The sequence below is a fragment of the Bombina bombina genome, chromosome 8, assembly GCF_027579735.1.
Source record: "Bombina bombina isolate aBomBom1 chromosome 8, aBomBom1.pri, whole genome shotgun sequence".
Taxonomy (NCBI): Eukaryota; Metazoa; Chordata; class Amphibia; order Anura; family Bombinatoridae; genus Bombina; species Bombina bombina.
The window spans coordinates 60,902,668-60,924,149 of record NC_069506.1 but is presented as its reverse complement, the minus strand read 5'-3'; the positions used below and the strand labels follow the sequence as shown (position 1 = coordinate 60,924,149).

The 21,482-nt window shown below is 38.9% G+C and overlaps 1 protein-coding gene across 1 annotated transcript in view; it reads left to right on the top strand.

The window, feature by feature from the left end:
* Positions 1–21,482, top strand: part of ACOT7 (acyl-CoA thioesterase 7) — a 1,060,649-nt gene that overhangs the window by 741,373 nt on the left and 297,794 nt on the right. Inside the window, exon 6 of the mRNA XM_053690394.1 lies at positions 1,424–1,510. Coding sequence (XP_053546369.1) covers positions 1,424–1,510 — 87 coding nt within the window. The remainder of the gene's footprint in view (positions 1–1,423; positions 1,511–21,482) is intronic.

The window sequence follows — 21,482 nt, the reverse complement described above, 5'->3', positions numbered from 1 at the left end:
TTGATCATAGGAGTAAATTAGAAAGTTGTTTAAAATGTCATGCTCTATCTGAATCACGAAAGAAAAAAATTGGGTTCAGTGTCCCTTTAAGACAGGTAGTATATTTTATTATAAAACTTCAGTCACCTCTGCACCCTATAGTTTCTCCTTTTTCTTCCTAGCCTTCGGTCGAATGACTGGGGGGTGGAGTTAGGGGAGGAGCTATATAGACAGCTCTGCTGTGGGTGCTCTCTTTGCCACTTCCTGTTGGGAAGGAAAATATCCCACAAGTATTGGATGAATCCGTGGACTCGATACATCGCAAGAGAAAGAAATTTATCAGGTAAGCATAAATTTTGTTTTTTTGGTCATTTATAAATGTTAGTTAAAGGGACATGAAACCCAAAATTTTTCTTTCATGATTTAGGTAGAACATACATATTTAAACAACTTTCCAATGTACTTCTATTATCAAATTTGCTTCATTCTCTTGGTATCATTTGTTGAAGGAGCAGCAATGCACTACTGGTTTCTAACTGAACACATGGGTGAGCCAATGACAATCAGTATATATATATATATATATGAGCCATCAATCAACAGCTAGAACCTAGGTTCTTTGCTGCTCCTGAGCTTTCCTATATAAACCTTTCAGCAATGGATAACAAAAGAAGGAAGCAAATTAAATAATAGAAGTAAATTGGAAAGTTGTTTAAAATTGTATGTTCTGGGGCATATTTATCAAGGTCCGTATGGAGCTTGATATCCCGTGTTTCTGCTGAGCCTTCAGGCTCGCTGTAAACACAAGTTATGAAGCAGCGGTCTAAAGACCGCTGCTCCATAACCTGTCTGCCTGCTCTGAGGCGGTGGACAGACATTGTCAGAAATCAACCCGATCGAATACGATCGGGCTGATTGACACACCCTGCTAGCGGCCGCAAATCTGCAGGGGGCGGCATTGCACCAGCAGTTCACAAGAACTGCTGGTGCAATTATAAATGCAGAGAGTGTATGTTGTCAGCATTTATCGATGTGCAGCGGACATGATCCTCCTATATCGGATCATGTCCGCTCGCACAATGATTATTCGGCCCCTCTGTCTAAATCATGAATGTCTAATTATGAGTTTATTGTCCCTTTGATCTATCCAATGCACACATTAATTGCATAATTTAACAAATTGATTAAATGAGAATGTGAGCAACATATATTGAAAATATTTAATATTAGCTTAATATAGCTTTACTATTGGATTCAATTTAGTCAGGTGGTCAGTAAAATTAGCCGGTTGGTGCACTCACTAAAAAGGCCTTGGGGAGAGCACTGATATATCCAGAGATCAAAGGAACTCTCTGTGTTTTTAACAAACTAGAACTTAAACGTTGCACCACCTGTAGTCAGTCAGAACATAACAACTAAAACCTTTTATCTACCACTTTTACAGAACAATACACAGTTGGATACAGTCAGTCCAGTCTGATTCATTTAGTGGGACCATCGGATTGTACATTGCACGGTTATGTTCATGGAGGTGAGTAGCTGAGTATATACATTTTAATACTACAGTGATTTTGTTTTGCCGTTTGTTGTTTACAAGCAGCTAAACTTTTTAATGTCAAACACTGAATTTGTCATTATGTAGCACAAGTAAACATACCGCTGCTACATAATCTATTAAAGCAGCCCAGTTTTGTTATTAAAATAATGCATTATGGGTTGAACCTTCCTGAGTGTGGCTATAATGATAAACACTTTGCTCTACTACTATATAGTAATCCTTAGCCAAACCATAAATATACATTAAGTAATAATGCCGTACAAACAGTGATTATAATTTTATGCTTGGTTTATTTCTTTTTTTTTTCTGTCAATCAATGACTTGAAAATAAAGCTGTTAAAACTTCTTATTCATTGAAAAAAATCCTATCATGTGAATTAATATGTCTCATTAATATTAATGTATCCTTATTTATAGCTAGCCACGTACACAGTACCGCAAGAAATACGCCTATTTTCACCTCAAAACAGAAACTAGGAATTTATTTCCGATAAAATATTATAGTCTAGATAGAATTGCTAAAAAAACTTACTTCTACACAGCGTTCTGATATTTATGTAACAAACTAGAAATCTGATCCTACTTGTGCAGACGTGTATTGGATGTGCTTAAGCCATATGCCTTAGGGAAAAGACTATTAAAGGGACTCTGTCATGTCCCCAAGGCAAACTCTAGTTGATATAGATACATATTCTGTTATGGTGTACTGTGGCGTTCTTTTGATATTGTAGTCTTGACTTGCTTGCTTTTGAAATACTGTGATCTCTGTTAAAAAAAGAATAAAACAATATACATTTAATGAGTGCTTTTTAGATCAGTAATAATTCTCTATGCACTAACTGGCTTTTTATATATATATATATATATATATATATATATATATATATATATACATATACTGTATATATGTATACGTGTGTGTGTGTGTGTATATATATATATATATATATATATATATATGATATGTATACATATATAATTATATACATATATTTACACGTGTGTGTGTGTGTATATATATATATATATATATATATATATATATATATATATATACAGGTGTATGCATATATATATATATATATATATAATGTGTGTGTGTATATAGGGACAGTAAAAACCTTGTAATTACAAGACATTTCTGTTCTGTTTCTATAGAATGAGGTATCAGCCACTTCTAAACGCTTTTAAAGTAAATTAACATCCTTTTTACTGCAATTGGGGTTTTTTTAGTAGTCAAACTGCACTTACTGTTTGCCTTATTTAAAAAACAACAACAATCTGGGCTTTAGTCTGCAGACAACAAGGCTAGCTATGGTCATAATGTTAGTATAAAGTACATTGTTTTGTAGTATTTATCAGTTAAAGCTATCAAGGGGTGTGTATATATATATATATATATATATATATATATATATACTAGGCGATAAGCCTGCCCCAAGGGCAGTCTATGTTTAAAATATACAAACCCCCAAGCTAAAGTTACAAAAACTAAAAAGTAAAATTACAGAAAAAAATAAACAAAGCTATCCAAAATAAAATACCGTTAGGGGGGACTTAGTATCTTTTAAATGTAAAATAGCTGTTTAACATAGGGCAATGCCCTACAAAAGGCCCTTTTAAGAACTGCTGGTGCAATGATAAATGCTGACAGCGTATGCTATAGCGGATCATGTCTGTCCTTACCATGATAAATTTACCCCCAAGAGTCTTCAAGATAAAGGCCATCCATCCCAAAATGTAAAACAGAAGACTTAAAATGGTGGTGCCTGTTTTTTAGTACAACTTTTACTTCTTTGTTTTTTCTTTCATACAGGTGGTGAGAGTCCACTATCCATTACTTCTGGGATTTACTCTTCCCTACCACTAGGAGGAGGCAAAGATTCCAAAACCCCAAGAGCTATATAAAACCCCTCTCACATGTAATACTTCAGTCTTTAGTTTGCCTCCATTGGAGATAGTTGAATAATGAAAATGTGCATTTGATTCTTCAGAGAGTGAGTTTCTCAGTTTAGTTTGAGGTCCGGGTTCCCCTCAGAGTACAGTATTTGTCAGAGGGATGTATATGGAGTATGGTTTGTGGTTCTTTTTTACCTCATGGGAAATCAGGCACAGTCCCTCCATAATTGGTCTCAGGGACTTGTCTTTTGTCTTCTTCTATGAAACTAAAATATACACCTATTATTATTATTATCAGTTATTGGCCAGCAGATTCCACAGCGCTAAAGACATGGGTCAAAATATGCAAGATGACAGTAATAGGAGACTAAATCATCTCTCATGAAGGTGATCTACAAAGCTGCTAGGCTCAAAGGCTTACATGCTAAGGGGGTTCAGGGAATAGCTAAAAGTAGGAGAGGAACTAAGATGGGAAATGTAATGTTAGTGTGTATTATAAGCATCCCTGAACAGTAGAGTCTTTAAGGAGCGCTTGAAAGTTTGAAAACTAGGAGAGAGTCGTGTAGGGAGAGGCAGAGAGTGCCACAAAATAGGGGCCAGTCTGGAGAAGTCTTGTAGACAGGAATGTGAGGAGATAATGAGAGAGGAGGAGAGAAGGCGGTCATGAGTAGAGCGAAGGGGTCGAGAGGTAAAGTATCTAGAGACTAGGTTGGAGATATAGGGTGGAGCAGTGTTATTGAAAACTTTAAAAGTTAGAGTCAAGATTTTATGTTTTATTTTGGAGGTTAGAGGAAACCAGTGAAGGAATTCGCAGAGAGGTGCAACAGACGAGGAGTGATGTGTAAGGAAGATTATCCTGGCAGAGGCATTTATTATGGATTGTAAGGGAGATAGACGGCAGCTAGGGAGGCTGAAGAGGATGGAGTTGCAATAGTCAAGGCGGGAAATGATGAGAGAGTGGAGTCCTACTTGTGTCTTGTGTGAGGAAGTGACAAATTTTGGAGATGTTTTTCAGGTGGACGCAGCAGGAATTGGCCAATGGCTGGATGTGGGGAGTGAAAGAGAGATCTAAGTTGAGTATGACCCCAAGACATTGAGCATGCGGGGTTGGGGTAATGATGTTGTTATCAACGTTTAGAGAAAGTTGGGGGGTAGGGATTTTGGAAGAAGGGGGGGGATGAGCTCAGTTTTGGAAAGGTTTAGCTTAAGGTAGTGAGAGAACATCCAGGATGAAATATTAGAAAGACAGTTAGTGACACAGGTTAGCAAGGAGGGAGATCGGTCTGGTGCAGAGATGTAGATTTAGGTATCATCAGCATACAAATGGTATTGAAACCCATGGGACTGTATTAAGGAACCTAAGGATGATGTATAAATTGAGAAGAGAAGGGGACCAAGGACAGAGCCTTGTGGTACCCACCAGAAAGGGTCAGATGATGTGCCATAGAAGGTAGCACTAAAGGTCAGGTTAGACAGGTAAGAGGAGAGTTACGAGAGAGCTGTGTCACAGATGCTGAAAGATTGGAGGGTTTGCAGCAAGAGAGTGTGGTCAACAGTGTCAAAGGCTGCAGACAGATCAAGAAGGATTAAAGGGACAGTCTACACCAGAATATATATTGTTTTAAAAGATAGATAATCCCTTTATTACCCATTCCATAGTTTTGCATAACCAACATAGTTATATAAATACACTTTTTGCCTCTGAGATTATCTTGTATCTAAGCCTCTGCAAACTGCCCCCTTATTTCAGTTCTTTTGACAGACATGCATTTTAGCCAATCGGTGCTGGCTCATAGGAACTCCACATGAACCAACACCCTCTAGTGGTGAAAAACTGTAAAAATGCCCTGAGAGAAGAGGCAAGCTTAAAGGGCTTAGAAATTAGCATATGAACCTCCTAGGTTTCGCTTTCAACTAAGAATACCAAGAGGTCAAAACAAAATTGGTGATAAAAGTAAATTGAAAACTTATTTAAAATGACATGCCCTATCTGAATTATGAAAGTTTTTTTTGGACTAGACTGTGCCTTTAAAAAAAGAAAAGTGGTCTTTTGATTTTGTTGTAATTAGGTAATTAGTACACTTTAATGATTGCAGTTTCTGTGGTGTGTTGTGGGCGAAATCCAGATTGCAATGGAGCAAGGAGGGAGTTTAATGTGAGGAAATGTGATAAATGTATATATACAAGCCTTTCCAGAAGTTTTGAGGCGAGGGCGGGTAGGGAAATAGGGCGGTAGTTGGATAATTATGATGGATCAAGAGAAGATTTTTTGAGGATAGGTATAATAAGTGCATGTTTAAGGGATGAGGGAAATATACCAGAGCTGAGGGAGAGATAAAAAATTTGTGTGAAGATACGAGTAAGAGTAGGAGAGAGGGAGGGCAATAATTTTGGTATGCTTATATGTTTCAGTACTGGTTTGGCTGTCTACTGGTTGTTTGCTGGTGGATGAGTGTCTATTGGTAGAGTTCCGGTTCAGGGGATGGTACTTTCAGACCAGTCCTGGATTTGAAATCGTTGAACAAGTTTGTAAGAGTTCCTTCTTTCAAAATGAAAACTATTCAGACTATTTTGCCTTTTGTTCAGCAAGGTCAGATAATGTCAACAATAGATTTAAAGGATGCTTATCTTCATGTCCCAATACCCAGGGAACATTACCAGTTTCTGAGGTTTGCCTTTCTAGACAAGCATTTTCAGTTTGTTGCTTTATCATTTGGTCTGGCTACAGCTCCAATAATTTTCACAAAGGTTTTTTTCACAAAGGTCTTTGATGAAAACTCAGGGGATTGCAGTGTTTCCATACCTGGACGATATCTTATTTCGGTTCAAGCTCCATTTTTTTCTTTAGCATAATCTCACACCAACCAGCTGTTGTTGTTTTTTCAACAACATTGTTGGAGGAACAATTTTGTTTGGGATTATAAATAGATTTAGTCTGCATGAGTCTTTCTCTAACAGAGCAGAGAAGATTAAAATCGGTATCTGCTTGGTCAAGAACGATGAAGAATTGGAGAAATATCTAGCTCTCTAATCGGTTACCCAGAGATCCGGTATACTTTTTATGTTTTGGTTTACATTTTTAGAAGTTATGTTTCTTTATTATACATATGGACATTTAAAGTGAGTAGAACTTCCAGCAAGATGTGATACAACATTTAAACTGACTTATAACACAACACAATGTCATATGTTTGGAAAATATCTCTTATTTGAAAATTTTCATTGTATCACTTGTTAATAAATATATATATATATATATATATATATATGTATATATATATATATATATATATATATATATATATATATAAAAATTGGTGTTGGCTTGTCTGAGGCTTCAGTATCTTTCTATTCCCTATCTTGCTCTTTGTATGGAAGTTCTAGGCCTCATGACTGCAGCTTCAGATGAAATTTTGTTTGCTCGTTTTCACATGAGACCTGTTCAGCTTTTTTTATTCTTTGTCAGTTGTGCAGGGAACATATTCAGTTGTCTCAAAGGATACTTTTGGATCCTAGTACAAGTTAGTCTTTGTCTTGGTGGCTGGGTCATCAGTTCATTATTCAGGGGGCTTCTTTAGCTTGTCCTACCTTGACTGTAATTACTACAGAGAGCTATTTGGGGGTCTCTGACAGCACAGAGAGTTTGGGATCCTCGGGAGACAAGGTTGCCAATAAATAATATAGAACTCTGTGCTATTTTCAGGGATCTTCAGGCATGGCCCCTGTTGCAAAGGGAGTATTATCTCTGTTTCCAAACAATGACACTGTAGTAGCTTATGTCAACCATCAGGGGGGAACTCACAGTCCCCTAGCCATGAGGGAAGTATCTTGAATACCCTCATGGATGGAAGCCAGTTACTGTCTAATCTCTGTGATTCATATTCCAGGAGTGATCAACAGGTAAGCAGACTTTCTCAATTGCCAATCTCTACATCCAGGGGAATGGTATCTTTACCAGGATGTGTTTAATCAGATTGTGGGTCTTTGGGGTCTCCCAGAGATAGATCTGATGGCTTATTTTTTTAATAACAAACATCCCTGGTTACTTTGCAAGGTGCAGGGATCCTCAAGATGAGTTTGTGGATGCTCTATTACCTTCTTGATCGCTTTGGCTCGTTTTAAGCCTGTGATCAAGCCAATTTTTCCTGCATGGAATATTAAAGGGACAGTCTAGGCCAAAATAAACTTTCATGATTCAGATAGAGCATGTAATTTTAAACAATTTTCCAATTTACTTTTATCACCAATTTTGCTTTGTTTTCTTGGTATTCTTAGTTGAAGCTTAACCTAGGAGGTTCATATGCTAATTTCTTAGACCTTGAAGCCCACCTCTTTCAGATTGCATTTTAACAGTTTTTCACCACTAGAGGGTGTTAGTTCACATATTTCATATAGATAACACTGTGCTCGTGCATGTGAAATAATCTGTGAGCAGGCACTGATTGGCTAGACTGCAAGTCTGTCAAAAGAACTGAAAAAGGGGCAGTTTGCAGAGGCTTAGATACAAGATAATCACAGAGGTTAAAAGTATATTATTATAACTGTGTTGGTTATGCAAAACTGGGAAATGGGTAATAAAGGGATTATCTATCTTTTAAAACAATAAAAATTCTGGTGTAGACTGTCCCTTTAACCTGGTGTTAAGGGTTTTGCAGGCTCCTCCATTTGAACCTGTGCACAAGATGGATATTGAACTGCTTTCTTTGAAGGTTCTATTTATTTTTGCTATCTTTTCTGCTAGAAGAGTTTTAGAATGGTCTGCTTCTTCCTGTTATCCTATTTATCTTTTTTTCATCAGGATAATGTAGTTTTACTGACTTCTTTTGATTATTTGCCTAATATTGATTCTTCAGACAACATTAGCAGACAAATTATTGTCCCTTCTATGTGTCCTGATCCTCAGAATGTTTCAGAGAGATTGTTGGTAGAACATTAAAATTTTGTATTGATGCTCCTAAGGATTTTAGAAAGACTTCTAATTTGTTCATTTACTTTTCTGGTAGTAGACAAGGTAAAAAAGTTTCTGCTTTTTCTTTGGCATCTTGGATGAAACACTTGATTCACAAGTATTACTTGAAAGCAGGTCAGCCTCCACTGAAACGTATTACTGCTCATTTGTATTAGGTCCTGATTTTATGTTATTACTCGTGGACTCTCATCACATAATTTATGCTTTCCTGATAACATTTATTTCATGGTGGTGAGAGTCCACTAGACCCCACCCATTGTTTTTGGGTTTAGTAATTTCTTTAGAACATCTTTTTCGCTGCTCCTTTTTTTTTTTTCCCCAAAAATGCTTTATTGAATGAACATATACTGTTTTACATCAGTGATAATTAACAAGATTGCCGTAATGATGTAAGTACAATTCACATCTGTTGCATCACACTCAATACAGACGAAAAAGGAAGTTGTACAATTGTGGATTTTTTAAGCATGGGCATCCGGTCATGCCCTAACTCACAGTGGAGTGAGTTTGTAGACCTCTGTCCTTAAAAACATTGAACAGAAGGATAGTGAATATACAGTCCTATTGTCCACAGAAAGAAGAAGGAGCAGGGGAGGGAAAAGTAGTGGGCGATGCGAGATAAGAGCAAAAAAAAGAGGGGAGCGGGTTAGTGGAACGAGTGGGAGGTGCAGATGAGCTAAGAGTACAATATCTCATATGAGGAAAAGTCAAGGACCCACTAAATAACAATCAGACCTCACACATTTTTGCCCTCCCATATTAATGTCATGTGCTCAGACCGAGCAGGTCCCAGACCCCAGTCCTCCACTCCCCCAGTGTCAACGATTTCCAGTATCTTGGGATAAGTCCCTTAGCACAATTCAGCATCAGAAGGAACAGCTGGTGCTTTGCCTCTTCAACTATTTTTGGCATTTTGTGATATATTAAGTAGTTAGGATTAGGAGGTAAAATAATATTAAGAAGCCTGCCACTTTCACGAAACACACTCTCCAAAAAGGGCTGTATGCAGGGGCAGTTTTACCATATATGCAAAAGAGATCCCTCCTCCCCACAGCCCCTCCAGCACTCCCCTCCTGTGTGTGGATATATTTTCTTTAGTCTCTGTGGGGTCAAATACCATCAACTCAGGAATTTGTAATGCATCTCCTGAAGTCTCACTGAGGAGTATTTGTGGTTATGCAGAGCATTTCAAAGGGTGTTTTTTTGCCTTGTGCTACTCAGAACCAAGAGGAGAACATACTACTGTCCTATTCTGCTAGGCCTTCCTGTGTTTTAATCTTTCCCTGATAAATAGCGTTTGATATGGCTACCACTGACAATGGGTAGGAAGAACCAGATGTGTATGTGGTTTGTTTGCCAGTCCGTTGTCAGTGTTTTCTCGCACCAGGGTAACTGGTGAATTGATGGTGGATATGCGGCTTTCAGTTTTAATTATTTTATCCCAAGTCGAAAAGATGTCCTCCATCAGGGGATATTGTGAAACACTACTGGGGCGATGTATATCTTTTATCCACACGAGGGATCCAACGTTGCCACTGTAGAATCTCATTATCTAATTTTATCCATGCCTTGTCGGCGGAGTTGTGACTTCTCTCCACAAGGTGCTGGAGACTTATCGCCTTGTGATACTCATTCAGCAGAGGAACCCCCACCCCTCCCCTGTTTCTGGGAAAATATAATGTATTTTTACTAATTCTCAGTTTTAAACCGTTCCAAATGTATGATTCAATTACTGAATGAGTCTGTGGATTAAGTGTTCGGCAGATGAGAGGGATCGTCTGCATGGCATACAGAACTCTAGGTAAAAAAATTCATCTTCACAAAATGTATTCTTCCAATCCAGGAGATGGTTTTGTTTTTCCATGTCGCTAAATCTCTTGAGACTTCGTCTCTGATGCGTTTATAATTCACATCTATGATTTCCCTCACAGAGGAGGCCATTGTGATACCTAGGTACTTTGAAGCAATCTTAAGGGGGCAATGTTGACTATGGCTTTAAAGGTGTTCGAGGGTACTGTGATGTTTAAGATCTCAGATTTGGTAGGGTTAAGAAGGAAGTCCAAGCCCCCCCCCCCCCATACGCCTCAAACTCTGCTAATGAAGCCTGGAGAGAGGAGGCATTATCAGCGAGAGTCAGAAGGACATCATCCGCATACATGGCCAACTTATGCTCCGTTCCACCTACTGCTATGCCTCTGACACTAGAATTAGCTTGGATCTTACTTGCCAATACCTCCATGACGAGTACTAAGAAAAGATGCGAGAGGGGACACCCCTGCCTCGTGACGTTGGAGACTAAAAAGGATGTGGAGAACATACCGTTAACTCGAACCCTGGCACTAGGGTTGGAATATAGTGAGAACACGCTATTAATAAAGTGCGGCCCAAGTCCCATTTTTCCCAGAGTATGGCGCATAAATGTCCAATTAACCTGATCAAATGCCTTCTCTGTGTCCGTCGATACCAGTACCAGCGAAGCGGAGTTGACATGAACAAAGTAGATCAGCTGGAGGACTTTGAGAGTGTTATCTTGCGCCTCTCTAGCAGGGATAAATCCCACTTGATCTGTCAAAACCAATTAGGGTAGGAATTTTTTAAGGCGATTAGCTAAAACCTTTGCCAGAATCTTAATATCGGAGTTAAGTAGGGAGTCCGGCCAGTAGCTACCGGGCTGATTCTCTGGTTTCTCAGGCTTAGGGATTACTGATATAAAAGCCTCCAACATCGAGCGCGGCAAAGTCAGAGTTTCCGAAAGCTGGTTAAATATGTGATGCATGCGAGGTGCCAGGATATCTGCAAACGCTTTGTAATAGCGAGTGCAAATCCCATCGGGGCCTGGGCTTTTACCGACCGGGAGATCCTTGATGGCAATCAGGATCTCCTAGGTAGTAAAGGGCGCCTCTAATTGGTCTGCTTCCTCCCTCAATAATCTCGGCATATTGACACCCGCCAGATAGTCTATTATGTCTTGTTCGGAGGTCCGCCTACGTTGACTGTCTCCCTGTTCTCCATCTATTGGGTGTATATTGTAAAGAGATTTGTAATAACGCCCAAAGGCATTAGCAATAGACTGTCCATCTTTGTGGGTCTCCCCATTTTTGTCAACTATCTCATATACATATGTATTTAGTCTCTTACGTGCCAGGGCCTGTGCCAGAAGCCTCCCCGCCTTGTTGCTTGTTCAAAGAACTGCTGTATAAGTATTAGTGCATTTTTTTGTTGTTCTTCTTGCAAGTGACGCATAAGGGCTGATCTGGCTAGGGCCAGGTTTTCCTGGAGTGTCTCATTAGTAGGCTGTTCTTTGTGTACTAATTCAGTTTGAGCCACCCTTGCCAAGAGAGTCTTGTATAGATCTCTTTTAGCCCTGTTCAAAGCTGCTCTATGTCTAATCAATATGCCTCTGAGCACGCATTTGTGCGCCTCCCAGATAGTAGTACTGCTCAAAGCATCATCCAAGTTCAAGCGGAAGTATTCTTCAATGTTGTTATGTTGCTCTTGTTTAAGGGGTTGACCGTCTAATAAAGACTTGTCAAGTCTCCAAACATAAGGGGTTACTGGGGTGTCAGGCCATTCAATAGTGCACTTGACCGGAGCATGATCCGACCAAGTGATTGGGTTGATGCTACTACCTGTCGTGATGGAGAGTCCCGCAGAATCCGTAAAGAGGTAGTCAATCCTTGTGTACTTCCTATGTGGATGTGAGTAGAAGGTGTAATTTTTGACTGAAGGGTGAAATATGCGCCAAATATCATGCAGGACAAGGTCCCTAAAGGACCAAATGACGTGTTTCACCACTCTGTGGGAAGTGCTGGAGAGACCATCCGAAGTGTCCAAAATGGGGTTTAGTGACACTTTAAAATCCCCCCCCCAAATAAAGGATTCCCTTCTGGACTTCTAACAATTTGTGCATAATCTTTTTTAAAAACAAGTCCTGCGCACTACTCGGGAAGTAGCGGTTAGCCAGGGTCATGGGCCTACCATATAGCGTGCCCGTCAGTATCAGATATCTGCCATTGGGAACCCCAAATGTCTGCTCCAACCGGAAAGGTATTGTGGAGTGGAACAGTATGCCCACCCCATTTCTTTTAGAAGGCCCTTATGCGAAGTAAGCCACAGGGTAATGGCGTTTAAACCATTTAGGTTCCCTGAACGAATACTATATCACCACCACCAGTCTATGTAGATCTCGGGTGATTATTGAACGCTTCCCTGGATTATTAAGACCCTTAACGTTGATGGTAAAGAGATCTATGGAATGCCCTCTGGCCTGTGAGTGTAAGTCTGCCATGTGTGCTCTGGGAGAGAATACGTGCCCGGAGGGGGGAGAGAAAAAAGAAAAGGGGGAGGGAGGAGGCGAGGGGAGAGGAGAGAAAGGAGGGAAAAGGACTACTTAAAGGGGTAGCAGATTATGCTACTAATAGGGAGAGATGGATACCGGTTTAACAAGGATTAGTAAGTAAGAAATGGGGTAGAGGAAAAAATATACTGAATAGCTAGAAACAGAAGGTATCAGGGCACTCTCTAGTATTGCTATCGGATCTATGGGTAAAAAGTTGATATAGCAATCAGAGAAATTAGTTAAAAGTATGCAACAAGGGGTAGTAACCCCATTACTCTCATTTACTGATATATTAACAGAAATAATAATACTTTGTAGGTAAATGAAACCCTGTAAAACATTTAAAACAATTTTTAGGGGGGGCGGAGCCAGCCGCCAAAGCAACAAGACGTGCTTCACTGAGCTCCTGATGGCAGAACTTTAAAATATATATTTCTGGCATTATAAAAACCAAAATAACCAACATCTTGATCTTGGTATAACACTAAGACATGGTTTTTATTTTCTGGAGTCCAGAGGAAAACGTGATGGTTATATGACAGACACAAAGACCCCCTCAATCAGCTAAAACCGTGGCTGGGACTGCGACACTAGAACCGACAGATACTCATTAGACGGACTAACTCACTCCCCGGCTTCCCACCTAGCTGGGTAACAGTATCTCTCCGATATCCTCAAAATGGAGGAGTGTTCAGTATACCTTATCTCTCTGCTGCAGGGACTAAGTGGTAAAGCCGATAGACATTATCAAAGATTACGGTCTGTCATTTCAAATATGCGTACCCAAGATGGCGTCTTCCCCTCAACCTCCCATGATGCTTGTGTAATAATCAAGATAGAAGACTCCTCGCCTGATCTGCATTTTCAACAACGCACACAAGCAGGGCAACCCAGACGAGTCTCAACGAGCATTCCACACGAGAAAGTGAGCTATGACCCGATGCAGTCACATTATGACGACCTGTCCTATATGGAAGCTGCAATACCGGAGCCAAAGGGAACCTCCATGACCGCTACCAGGCACCACCTCCGGATCTTTTTCTCTCCCCACCTACGCTCCCAAATAGCGGTAACATCTCAAGCTGACAGTCTCGATGAGAACATGACATACCTCTCGGCACTGCCTTCATTAAAATTACCGAACATGAGAGCAGTGGAGTATGTAGGGGATCCTTTTGCAGACCCGGATGAACCTTCACCATGCAAGCAGCCTAGTCCCTCCGTTCTTACAAGGGAGCAGCTGAGCCTTCTGGAAGGCCCCTCTGATCCTAAGATGGTGAGATTTGCCTTGAGTGTCCTCGCTGTCTCATGGGCAGGCTCTCCTCTATTGCAGCACTTGTTAGAAGAGACTACCGTCTACCGTATGACAGACATTTCCCAGGTGTTCTGTCCCAGGGGAGTGGGATAGAGACATGAAAGATTCCCACAGCTAAAGTAGCAGAATAAGACTACAACTTAAAATACCCTTAACTTGCAAAGCTATATATAGTACTATCTCTCTGCACTGTTTTATTCCCTACAGACTAACATTAATAGTGTCTTGTTTTAAATGTTTACTAAGCTGTTAGTTCATTCTAGATTTAAAAACCTCAATGTTTTATCTGTTGATTCGGCGCTACATTAACGTTGCATAGGAGACTAGTTAGGTAGATGCAGCTTAGCCACAGTATATCTTACCTCACATAACTTTAACCCTTATAATTAATGCAGCGTTTTTCAGAGAATGGATTGTAGCAGCATCGATGGTACTAGGGTTGTGGATGTGTAATAGGTACTGAGACATTTGGGATCAGAATTGCAGTGGTTATATATGCACAAATAATAATCCAGCGCTTTAGACATACACTAATATTTGGTACCTATTTAGGATTCCCATTGCTCATAGTCTCCCTCCAACTCCACACCTCCCCTGTATCCTATAGTATCCGTCTCCTCTATGTTTAGGTATTTGAACAATCTTACCTGACAAAATATCTAGATTGTGGTTAAGCTCCTTGTTATATTAAGCCCTATTAAATACTAGAGCAACGAGAGGGACAGGTAAGCTAATCATCTATGTCTCAAACTATTTAAAATGTTTCTGTACCTATCATATTTTACCCGTTACGCCTACCTTTATTCACAGTCATGTATAGATAATGTTAGTTGAAGGGTTTCTTAAAATTATTATTATCTCAGACCCGTGTCATATACCACAGTCCCTAGGTATTTAACCCCTTTGTCTTGGGCCTCCTATATTGGTATGACTAGGCTCTATGTTATTCTACTTAAATGTTTGGCCCCTGTGCAACTCATACACCAGTTTATGTAGCTGTGAATATGTTATAAATTACCTGCCCTTAATATCCTATATGTCTTATGTCCATCTATCATATTACCTCTATTATAAGATATTGGCCCTGGATGTTATAGTGCTCTCTATGAGCATTTAACCCTTATAATCTACGAATTACCTAACCTTTCCCCAAGGTACTAGAAAGTAGGTAGAGTTAACTTGCATTCTATTCTTAACCTGAGTGTATTCATTGTCTATGGGACTTATTGGCAGGGCGTTGCAGTGTTGCAGTGTTACTCTTTTCTAGTGACAAGCCTGTTATATTAAATATCTGATCATTATATCTAAGAGTGACAGCTCTCTTGCTCAGAGGTTCAAAGGCTAAGCTAAGATATAGATGTAGTTTGTTTTTTCATTAGCCTGCAAAGCTGTGTATATGTCTAATGGGTACACTTAATGTATTTAACATTCTATGCTCCTCTAGCTGTTTATAGAATCATACTATGCTTATCCTTTATTATATTTATGTTCCTAGGATGTGGCATTGCTTATGTTGAGCTTTATACTAATACTAAATTACTTGTCTCTGGTGGGCCCCTCCCCTCCCTTTCCCGCCGGTACTGGTTGCCTGCGGGTCATACCCCTATGCCTTTCTCCCACATCGCCTATAGCTGGTAATTCCCTAGGAGAGGGGCTCACCGGGAAATCTCTTATGTTCCATATATACTAATGTCCCCCTCCCCACTAAATAATGCTGGGAGTTACCCCTACTCATTTTATAGAGAGTCAATCCGTAATCTTGGTCATGGCACCGTTGTATCATGTGTTTAATTCTACTCTAGTCTTCATATCCTGTGTGCTAAGATTCATTTTGGTATATAAAGCATTGTCTCCAGGTCATAATGAGACTAATGAAAGCTCACCATTTTATCCCTTTAATTAAGTATTCTAATTTATACTCTGTCTAGATATTTTCAGGAGTTTACTTGGCAGTTAAAACTAAAGCTCACGTAGGGTCCTGATCACAGTTAATTCAAGATTGACATCCTGACTGGCTCCGCCCTCCATTCCCCCCCCCTATTATATTTCGAGCGGCTCTTGCCCGCTGCATCCCTCCCCCCCCCTTTTAAACTATAAAGCTAATCCCTCCCTGGCCCTAATTGTATCTGAGTGGACGCTTCAATTTCCCTACTATATGGCCCAGAGAGGACTATTTTTGTTGTATTGTTATTACTTTTATCATAAAACTGAAGTCTTATTGTAAACTGCCCAAATTCTATAATATTACGTGTGCTGATTGGATACATTATACTCTTACTGTAGGGTTTTGTTTCTAACACTTATCCAATAATATTGTAATTGCACTTCTCTGTAAATGCTTTGGGGCATAACCTTGGTTGTATCTGTTTATGACTTCAATAAAAAATATATTATAAAAAAAAAAAAATTTAGAACCTAAATATTAACAAGAATTGAACAGTGAAGTAGCGCACTGCCCTAGTGGTTTAACTTTTCGTTTAAGTAGGGAATTACCCCATATCAAAATCAAGTCATATCATATGCCTATCCGTTATAAATACATCTAAACTTTATGTGACGTTTGCGTAGGTTTCTCTACCCATGTAATGTAAGCTAAAATCGTGTATGGTGATGTCTGGTGCTAAATACACCTAAATGTTCCCAGGGTGTAGGTGGCTAAGAGATCGTCTAGAGTAGACAAGCACCTGCTACAGATGTACAACCAATGTGTCCTCACTTGAGTGTCCCTCGCACCCATGCAAATGAAAAGAATTATAAACAAGCAAGACAAACATTTCAATATATAACAATATCAACATCAAAAAAAGGGCACCCCTATGCTATATCAAAGATTCTGGAATACTCCCAGCCCACCATAAGCAGCCTCTGCCTTTCATCAGTTAATTCCCTTTAAAGCCTAAATTCAGGCGCAAAATATTCTTACACCAAACAGCAAGGGAAGGCACCCGGTCTCCAAAAATCATAGGACACTTGGACCAGGACACTTGCATCAAGTAAAAGCAATAGTAGTTTATTGGACATCAGTAGGTAAGAAACACATCACATCCAAGAACATGGTCAGTCAGGCTTGGTCAAACATGTTTCGTATAAACATACTGTACTTTATCAATGACCACCTACAACCTAATGACTGAAGCAGCTAGAATATATACCTACATAGCACCTCCCTAAAATCTAACCACCTATCCTGGTGGCAAACTCTTAGTCTTTGACACACCTATGTTTAACACACCTAGAGAATTTACATATATCAAAAGCATATGCAGAATAGATAGATGTAAGGAGGCATACACTATACAAAACATTCAATGGAAGAAGACATTATATCTTAAGCAGTGATTAAATGTGCACTATATAACACCAAGAAAATATTATATAGCAATAATACATTTTCTATTTAACAAATAATTTAATATCCCATTCAGAATTTAGGCCTCTTGACACAACAGTTTCCAATTGGAAAATCCAAAAGACTTCCCTTTGTCTGAGAGTTTCCTCTATATTGCCCCCTCTGGGGTGTCTGGGAATAGCTTGGATACACTGAAATGTCAGGAGGGAAATATCAGAATGATGTTCTTTCTTAAAGTGTAGTAACACTGGAGTAGTGGATTTGGAATCTTCAATGGACCTGAGATGCTCCAAAAATCTATCCTTCAGGGGGCGTGTAGTGAACTCTACATATTGCTTATTGCACCCCCTACAGGTCAGAAGATAGATGACAAATGTAGAATTACAAGTGGAATATTGTTTAATCTGGTAAACTTTACCTGTGACTTGGGACTTCAATTCTGAACCAAACAATGCATATGTACAAGATTTACATCTACTGCTGTTGCATTTGTGAAATCCAGGTTTTAAAGAAAGCCAATTTTCCTTTTTTATTACCGGCAGCATGAAGGGAGACAAAATATTGCCTAAAGTTTTGGCTTTACAAGAAACAAAGCCACATCCTTTCTGCACAGTTTCCCTAAGTCCATCATCAACCTCTAGTATAGACAGTGAGTCACGCACTATTTCACAAATTTTATGGTACTCACTGCTGTACGTGCTCCCTTTTTAGTTCAAACAGGGAATCCCTTTCCAGGGGATCAACTTGTCTTTTGGCCCTCTCAAGGTTATTCTTGTCATAATTCCTTGGCATGAAATTCATACCTTTCTGGGTTAGTACAATTACGTTTAACTCGAATATACTGACTTTTGGGTATAGATACTACAGTGTGTCTCGGGTGACAAGAGGTAGCATTAAGGATGGTATTCCGCGCCACCTCTTTACGATACAATTCTACTTCAATGATTTGTTTCTCAACATTAGCATTTAGTTCTATATCCAAATATGAGACTCTCTCCCTACTATTTACATAAGTAAATTTTAAGTTCAAGTCATTGTCCTGTAGAAATGCTACAAAGGAGGATATGATCTCCTCAGGGCCTTTCCAGATAAACAAAAGGTCATCTATATAGCGACCAAAATATAATATATGTTCTCTGTAGGGGTTAGCATCTCCAAAGACGTGGGACAGCTCCCACCAACCCAAATACATGTTGGCATAGGAAGGGGCAAACTTAGCCCCCATAGATGTCACGCGCCTCTGGAGATAATAATCCCCATCAAGCATAAAAAAAATTATGAGTGAGGAGAAAATCAATCGATCTGATTATAAATTTCTTCAATTCAACACTATAGTTGGAGAAATGATTGAGGAAAAATCCAATACCCCCAATTCCCTTGTCATGAGGGATACAAGTATAAAGGGAGACAACATCCACCGAAATGAATGAATAACCTGCTTCCCATTTTAACTTTTCAATCTGTTTGATGACATCACTGGTGTCTCACATAGCTCATTAATTTTTCTACCATGGGTTGTAACTGGGCATCAATTATTTCAGACAGGGGTTCAATTAAGGAACCAATTCCAGCCACTATTGGGCGCCCTGGTGGCCTACACATGCTCTTATGAATTTTAGGCAGATAATGAAAAATCGCCACTTTTGGATACTTAACTATCAAAAATTCCAAATTCTTTTGTGTTATAACTCCATTATAGGCAGACCAATCAATGATGGAATTAAGTTCCTTTTGAAAACGAAAGGTAGGATTATTGGGTAATTTAAGATAAATCTCATCATCTGATAGCTGTCTCAAAGCTTCTTCTAGGTAATCCTGTTTGTTCAAAACCCCCCTTTATGCCCCCTTTATCTTATCCTTGAATCACTATCTCCTGTATTTCCTGTGGCGATCTTAGAGCTTGATATTCTTGTTTGGTTAATTTTACACCTTTCTGTGAATTCCAGTCAATACTGGCATGTAAATCCTTCAGCTTCAACTCAACAGTTTTTTTAAAAAATCTCAATGGCGCTAGATCTTGTCTGTACTGGATAAAAATCTGATTTTAATCTCAGTTTACTAATTTCAGTTGTTTCAAAACCATCAGTATCTACTGCCATTGAGTTTTCCTGTTCTAGAGATAACAAATCTAATAATGCACATTTATCAGAAAAGTCCCCAGTTATCACAGTATCTTGATCTTTACCTTTATCCTCTAAAACAGTATTGGCTGAATCTGCTCCTAGAAAATGTTTCTTTAAAACCAATATTCTTACAAATTTATTTAGCTCTACAATTGTGTTAAATAAATCAAAATGTGTGGTAGGAGCAAAGTTAAGACACAATGAAAGAACACGTAGCTGATCATAGGTTAAAACCTGAGAGGACAAATTGACAACATTATTAAACTGTTCTAAATGTACCTCCTGGACTGACTCCCCTTCTTCCTTTGGGGGAATCTGTGTGTCTTCACATTCCCTGTCTGTAATGTGGGCTGCTCTATTGAATCTGCGCCCCCCTCTACAGATTTTTTTCTTTGTGTCAGGGGGCCCTTTCTGTTTTTTGACATAGTGTCAGTATTTGTACTATGTGCAACCTCACTTTGTTGTAATACAAATGAGGGAGATGGTCTAGGTTGTACTGCATGTTCCTCAATAGGCTCTAAATCTGATGAATCATAATCGTATTCAGTATCTGTATCAGCAAACGTAACCTATTTATTTACTTGGGTGTTACCTCTCTTAAATTGACTGTTCCTTTTCCTATTTTCAGAGAAGGGGAATTTGTATCCATTATCATAATCGGATTTGTCCCTAAGTATTTCTGTATTTTATCATCATACAGTTTAAAATCAGGGCCTTATGATAAGGGACAAATAAACTCTTGTAATTTTTGTTTCTTAGAACTCAATTGTGAACGTAATTGCTTTTTATATTCAATCAAAAGATCAATAAGTGCCAAAGAACACTCCGTAAGAATATTATTCCACTTATTAACAAAGTCCATATCTGTTACATGAAAAGAAGGACATTTCTTGATTCGTAATCCTCTAGGTATGCACTTAGCCTTTTTATAAATACTAAACATTTTAATGTCTAGTTCCAACCTAGAGTTCAGAAAGGTATGAATTTCATGCCAAGGAATTAACTGATCATTTCTTGCAAAGAGGTTATGACAAGAATAACCTTGAGAGGGCCAAAAGACAAGTTGATCCTGGAAAGGGATTCCCTGTTTGAACTAAAAAGGGAGCCTAACTCCTTACAAAATAAACCTAAGTTCATCAGCCGTGAGTACCATAACATTTGTGAAATAGTGCGTGACTCACTGTCTATACTAGAGGTTGATGATGGACTTAGGGAAACTGTGCAGGAAGGATGTGGCTTTGTTTCTCGTAAAGCCAAAACTTTAGGCAATATTTTGTCTCCCTCCATGCTGCTGGTAATAAAAAAGGAAAATTGGCTTTCTTTAAAACCTGGATTTCACAAATGCAACAGCAGTAGATGTAAATCTTGTACATATGCATTTTTTGGTTCAGAATTGAAGACCCAAGTCACAGGTAAAGTTTACCAGATTAAAAAATATTCCACTTGTAATTCTACATTTGTCATCTATCTTCTGACCTGTAGGGAGTGCAATAAGCAATATGTAGGGTTCACTACACGCCCCCTGAAGGATAGATTTTTGGAGCATCTCAGGTCCATTGAAGATCCCAAATCCACTACTCCAGTGTCACTACACTTTAAGAAAGAACATCATTCTGATATTTCCCTCCTGACATTTCAGTGTATCCAAGCTATTCCCAGACACCCCAGAGGGGGCAATAGAGAGGAGACTCTCAGACAAAGGGAAGACTTTTGGATTTTCCATTTAGAAACTGTTGTGCAAAGAAGCCTAAATTCTGAATGGGATATTAAATTATTTGTTAAATAGAAAATTTATTATTGCTATATAATATTTTCTTGGTGTAATATATAGTGCACATTTAATCACTGCTTAAGATATAATGTCTTCTTCCATTGAATTTTTTGTATAGTGTATGCCTCCTTACATCTATCTATTCTGCATATGCTTTTGATATATGTAAATTCTCTAGGT